Source organism: Anolis carolinensis, chromosome 3 (genome assembly GCF_035594765.1).
Source record: "Anolis carolinensis isolate JA03-04 chromosome 3, rAnoCar3.1.pri, whole genome shotgun sequence".
NCBI classification, from domain to species: domain Eukaryota; kingdom Metazoa; phylum Chordata; class Lepidosauria; order Squamata; family Dactyloidae; genus Anolis; species Anolis carolinensis.
In genome coordinates, this window is record NC_085843.1 from 257701871 (window position 1) to 257707870 (window position 6000).

The 6000-nt window shown below is 38.2% G+C and overlaps 1 protein-coding gene across 3 annotated transcripts in view; it reads left to right on the forward strand.

Annotated features, from left to right (window-relative positions):
* Positions 1 to 3652, forward strand: part of rnf13 (ring finger protein 13) — an 86557-nt gene extending 82905 nt beyond the window's left edge. For all 3 annotated transcript variants that reach the window (XM_062976667.1, XM_003218188.3, XM_062976668.1), the window contains 2 exons: positions 1195 to 1275; positions 2213 to 3652. In XM_062976667.1, the coding sequence (XP_062832737.1) occupies positions 1195 to 1275; positions 2213 to 2586 (455 nt within the window). In that variant the 3' untranslated portion in view covers positions 2587 to 3652. The remainder of the gene's footprint in view (positions 1 to 1194; positions 1276 to 2212) is intronic.
* The last annotated feature ends 2348 nt before the right edge of the window (positions 3653 to 6000 follow it).

Sequence of the window (6000 nt, forward strand, 5' to 3'; positions counted from 1 at the left end):
TGGGATGGGAGGATAGCGTATGGGATGCTAATCAAAACAGGCAGAGAACAAGAGATGTATTTTAACAAATGATAGAAGTTAGGCAAAAGTTCTCGGTGTAATTTCCAATAAATAAGATAAATCAGTTTTAGTTGAATTATCTTATTTAATTCAACTAAAAACTTATTTATCTTATATATATTTCTGATTAAGATTGGGACTCAGAATATTTCATACATTTTACTTGTAAAGCATACACCTAAGAGCACACTAGAGCAGCCCTTCCGAATCGATGAGTTGCATAAATGTTGACTTACCTTCAACAACTAGTTTAATGTCTGCTGTAGCTGTGGATAGCAACTAGATTTAGTCCTGTCTGCATATTTTTGTTTTTCACTGTATGTATAATAGGAACACACACCAAGGCATCTGTGTAATGGTATACTTGTGTACTGACAATTAAAGATTGCAGTTCTAATCTACTGGCATTGATTATTGCAGGGGTTAGGGTTTCATGTTGTTGGCTGTCTACCAGTTGGTGGCAAAGAGCATTAAGGAAGGGGAGGTTTAAAGATATGTTCATGTGTAATATATTCAAGACTGGATCCAGATTGATTTACTTATAGGAAACTCATTTATAAAATTAGTCCTTAAAAGTGTCTAAATGCATACATAAATTTGTTTCAGTTTTTATAATCTAGTGCTTTCAGTATCTTTGGATGCAAGCTATTGTCCTTTAATATAAAATGTGGTCTGCCTTCAGTACTGCTTTCCCGGTCCATTGAATGTAAAGCTTGATCTAAAGCTGATGTTGTCAAAAAATTCTTATTGTAAAATTAATATCTATATTGTCTTCTCTATTACCTTCATTTCAATTTTCCTTAATAGTCAAGGTGACGCTCACATAGCCTTCCAAATGTTCGTCAAACTGCAATTCCCATCACCTCGAGCCCACAAAGCCCATGATGAATGGTGCTGAGAGTTGCAGTCTAAAAATCTGGAAGTCTGTATGTTCTCCATCCTGCTCAGCAGCTATATATGGTATTCATTTTAATGTAAGGAACAAATGAGAAGAAACAGCAAGAGAGAGTACATTATATTAATTGCCTTAGATTCCAAAATAGTCTGAGGGCATTCAGGAAAAAACCTTTCTTCCACTTCACACCATAGCTTCAACTTTTGTAAATTAACTATTTTTCAAAAATTATCTTATAGGAGATGAGTATGATGTTTGTGCCATTTGTCTGGATGAATATGAAGATGGAGACAAGCTCAGAATCCTTCCTTGTTCTCATGGTAAATACCTTTTATCTATCTGTACCTCTGTATTTGCAAAACTCCTCATTATTAAATTCAGTTTCTGTTACTGGTTTAACATGAGGTAAACTTCAGTAGCGAAGTGTGTTAAAGCAATGAGCTGCTGAACTACCAAACCAAAAGGTCCCAGGTTCAAATGCCAGGAGCGGAGTGAGCGCCCGCTGTTAGTTCCAGCTTCTGACAACCTAGCAGTTCGAAAACATGCCAATGTGAGTAGATCACTAGGTACTGCTCCGGCGGGAAGGTAACAGCGCACCATGCAGTCATGCCAGCCACATGACCTTGGAGGGGTCTACGGACAATGCTGGCTCTTCGGCTTAGAAATGGAGATGAGCACCAACCCCCAGAGTCAGACATGACTGGACTTAACGTCAGGGGAAACGTTTACCTTTACCTAAACTAATGTACCATTGGGTCTTCTACATTATATACTCAGGCAGCCAACATGTACTAGTTTCATGGGACTTGTATTACATAATAGATCCATGAATATTGTACATACTGGGTCATTTGATTAAGCCTGCAAGTGGGGACATGAACTTCCTTATTTTTTGTACAGAACAAAAAAAAATGATTTTAGGAACTTTTAATAATGTTGCAGCCTATTGTCCAAGTGAATGTTTCAAAGAAACCCAAAGCCCTTAACTACTTCAACATTTGGCACTTCTCAAATAATGCATGAGCTAGCATTCTAATTGCTGCTACTCCTTTTGAGAATAACACTTAAGAGCTATAGTTATTAGTAAAACTAACACTATGTTTATGATTTGACATAAATGGAATGAATAGGATTTATTTTCAATGTTGCATTCCATCTTTAAATATATACATTAATGCTCCTCCTAAGACCTGTCTGTGAATTGCATCCTCTGTTCCGTTTAATTGCATTGAAATGCCTCTTTCCTTTTTTGAACAGCGTATCACTGCAAATGTGTGGATCCCTGGCTGACTAAAACAAAGAAAACATGTCCTGTCTGTAAACAGAAAGTGGTTCCTTCACAGGGTGATTCAGATTCTGAAACAGACAGTAGCCAGGAAGAAAATGAAGTCTCTGAGAACACCCCTTTGCTTAGGCCACTCGCATCTGCGAGCACCCAGTCGTTTGGGGCACTGTCAGAGTCGTATTCTCATCCAAACATGACAGAGTCTTCGGATTACGAAGAAGAAGATGATGATGATAATGAAGACATTGACAGCAGCGATACAGAAAATGGAATGACTGAAGAGAGTGTAGTAGTCCAGTTACAGCCCAATGATGAACAGGATTACAGAGTGGCAAATACAGTTTGAACTTTGAAATGAGTCATTACATGAACTCCTCTGGCCAGAAAGCTCTACTTTTATGTACGTGTACATAAGGGGAAGTGTGGTGTGATTCTCCTGTTGCTTCAGTAGAAGCAACTGCTCATATAGTGTTCTGTATAGTTTAATCTCATTGCAGGTTTTCATTGTTGTTGTTCATTCTTTGTCTTTTGCAGAAAAGCATTTTAACTGGATTCCACAATACTAATACGTAACAAGGGGCATCCATCACTAGAGACAATGCACCCAGAAAGGGAGATGCTCCTTCAGCATTTTGTAAAAATGAAATCTAGAAAAAAAATTTGTCCCTGCTTACAGCGTGTAGATAGGCGGAGATTATATTGACAAAGTTATTTATACATATGGGAAGTACTACCATACAAACCCAATCAAAAAGTCTAGGTGTGTATTTTTGAAGGTTCTTGTTTGAACTACTGACACCATTGAAAGAATAAGGTAGTCCTGTTTAATGTTTGTTTGTCAAGAGCATCTCCAGCAGAAGAAGCAAAGAAGAGCTTTGATCTCCTGTCAGGAAGCAATTTGGCTGCTTTTTTCCTCATTATGTATTGCGCTTGAAGGAACAGGTAGATGGAAGTTCTGGCACCACTTAGGCTTAAACACCTTGTGAGGAAAATAATCAGGACAATAATGTATTCATTGGAAGTTTCCTAATAGCTATTCACCTTATTTCTGGCAACGATGGGGACCAGTGCAGAAGAGCATCATCAAACTACACCACATATAGAAACACTGAATTTGTGTGCTGTTGATTCACAAAGAAGATAATACCTCTATATACAGAGCATTTGAAGATGCATTAATCTGCTAAAACTATGCACATAAAAAAATGAAACTAAGTATTGGATATGAAAATGAAAGCTTATAAATATCTAACAAGATTCTACAGTGTATCATGAACAAGCTAAATTATATACGGTTGTAACTATGTAGAAAGTAGCCACACATCTATATAATCAAATTGCAGAGATGTTTTTATATGGCCTTGTACAGGAAAGTTTGAAAGGATGTTAATAAAACATGTTTTCCACTTTAATAGCTTATTTATTACCACATGAAAAAAACTACTTACTGTATATTCACATGTATAAGTCAACCTTCATGTATAAACCAAGGACAGATTTGGGGGACAACAGTATGGATTTTGATGTGACACATGGGAAAAACTGTTTTAAAACTTTAAACTTGTCCTTGAGAAGCCAGATCTGTCCACGGTGGTACATGCCTTAGTTACATCCCGCCTGGATTACTGTAACACACACTATGTGGGACTGCCTCTGAAGAGTGCTTGGAAGCTTCAACTGGTCAAAAGAGCTGCAGCTAAGTTGCTCACAGGCTGGCAACAGGGAGCGGACAGCCCCCGTTACAGCAGCTCCACTGGTTGCCAGTCTGTTACCGGGCACAATTCAAAGTGCTGGTTATGAACTTTAAAGCTCTAGTGGCTCAGGTCCAGGCTATTTGGCCAACTGCTTCCCCTTGTATGAACCTACCCGAGCCCTGAGATCTTCAGGAGAGGCCCCTTTCTCTGTTGTTCCATCTCAAGCCCGGTTGGTGGGAACAAGAGAGAGGTCCTTTTCATGGCTGCTCGACTCCGGAACTCCCTGCCCAGGGAATCCAGAATTACCCCTCCCCCCCCTCCCCGCTGGCCTTCAGATGGCAGGTTAAAACCAGGCTTTTAAAGAAGGAGGTTTTTAAGATCGTCAGGTGCTGCTGTAATTTTATATGCTTTTAATGGTGTTCAGTACTGTTTTAATACTTGTATATTTGTATATTTTAAGTTGTATTACAATGCTTTAGTTGTGAGCCACTTTGAGTCTCCATATGGAGAGAAAAAGCAGGATATAAATAAACATTTTATTATGACACAGCAAACAAGATAGATATGCTGGATTTCCTATCACAAGTCGAACACCTCCCAAGTGTCTAGGACTGTGTGATGTATTTTCGGATGATGCGCGCAGATCCCAGCAGGGTGGCCTTTTGCAGTTGGCAGATCGTAATTTTGTCAATGTCTATTGTTTATAAATGCCGGCTGAGATCTTTTGGCACGGCACCCAGTGTGCCGATCACCACTGGGACCACCTGCACTGGTTTCTGCCAGAGTCTTTGAAGTTCAATTATTATTATTATTATTATTATTATTATTATTATTATTATTATTATTATTATTATTTGTGGAGAATAGAGAGCACCAATGCCCCCTTGGGGCCAGCTAACCCTGGCTGCTACCACTGTCATTTCACCACCTAGATGTTCAGAAAAGGGAGAAGCAGTTCCACAGAAGAGAGAAGAAAGGGTTGGTGCTTCTTTTAGTTTCTTCCCAAAGTAAGCCACTCTCCTGAATGGGGATGGTTCCTTTTTTTGGAAAAAAAATAGTAAAGTTACATACATTGATTCAAAGATAAGTCAACTCAGGTTTTTGGAATTGATTTTTTGAATAAATTTCTAGGCTTGTACATGAGTATACAGGGTGGTCAAAACATTAAAAAGTTGAAGTTGAGAGTATCACCCATCTTCAAAAGGCTACTTTTTTGAATTTTGGCTCGCAGAATCTTCTAGCTGTCTTGGCCATTGATGTGGTTAGGAGATACTGGGATTTTTAATCAAAAAAGTTGTATAGACTCTCCCTGACCTCAGCCCTTCAGTATTTTCAAGGAAGAAAGGGGAACAAAAGAGCCTTACACATATTTAACTTCCCAGCTGTTTTTTCTTCACTTGTAAATGTTATATATGTCAGTTTATGTATGAAAATTCTAAAGCAACAGCTGTTAAATAATTCCATAGTGGGTAATTCAGCAGTTTACTTTTTAAAAAAGAATATATATCAGTGGTTCCCAAACTATTTGGCCTACTGCCTCCTTTCCAGAAAAAATATTACTCAGCGCCCCTGGAAATTTTTTTAAAAAATTAATAGCAATTAAACAGAAAGATATATGTATTAATGCATATGGCAAATGCACCTGTGGCTATCACCACTCCCCTGGATCGCTGCAGTGCCCACCCAAGGGGTGGTAGCGCCCACTTTGGTGATCACTGATCTAGATGAACAGGCAAATACTGATACAGAGATTATCTATTTTTCCCTCTAGGATGCCTGAACCTCCCAAAGCCCTTTATAAAGCAGCTTACATAGGTTGATACTGGTAGGGCAGGTTTTCACCCGGTCAACAGATTTACCTCTTAAATAAATCAGTAATAATCAGCAATATATCAAATTGAGGAAATGTATAAATTGGACAGCCATTCCATTTGCTTTGAATCACATTCTATGAAAACACACATCAGATAACAAATCATCATGCTTCAGAAGCAATATGTTTATGTTATGAGAAATGTCATTCAGGTATTAATAAATCTATAGAAATAAAAATGTACTATCAGTCT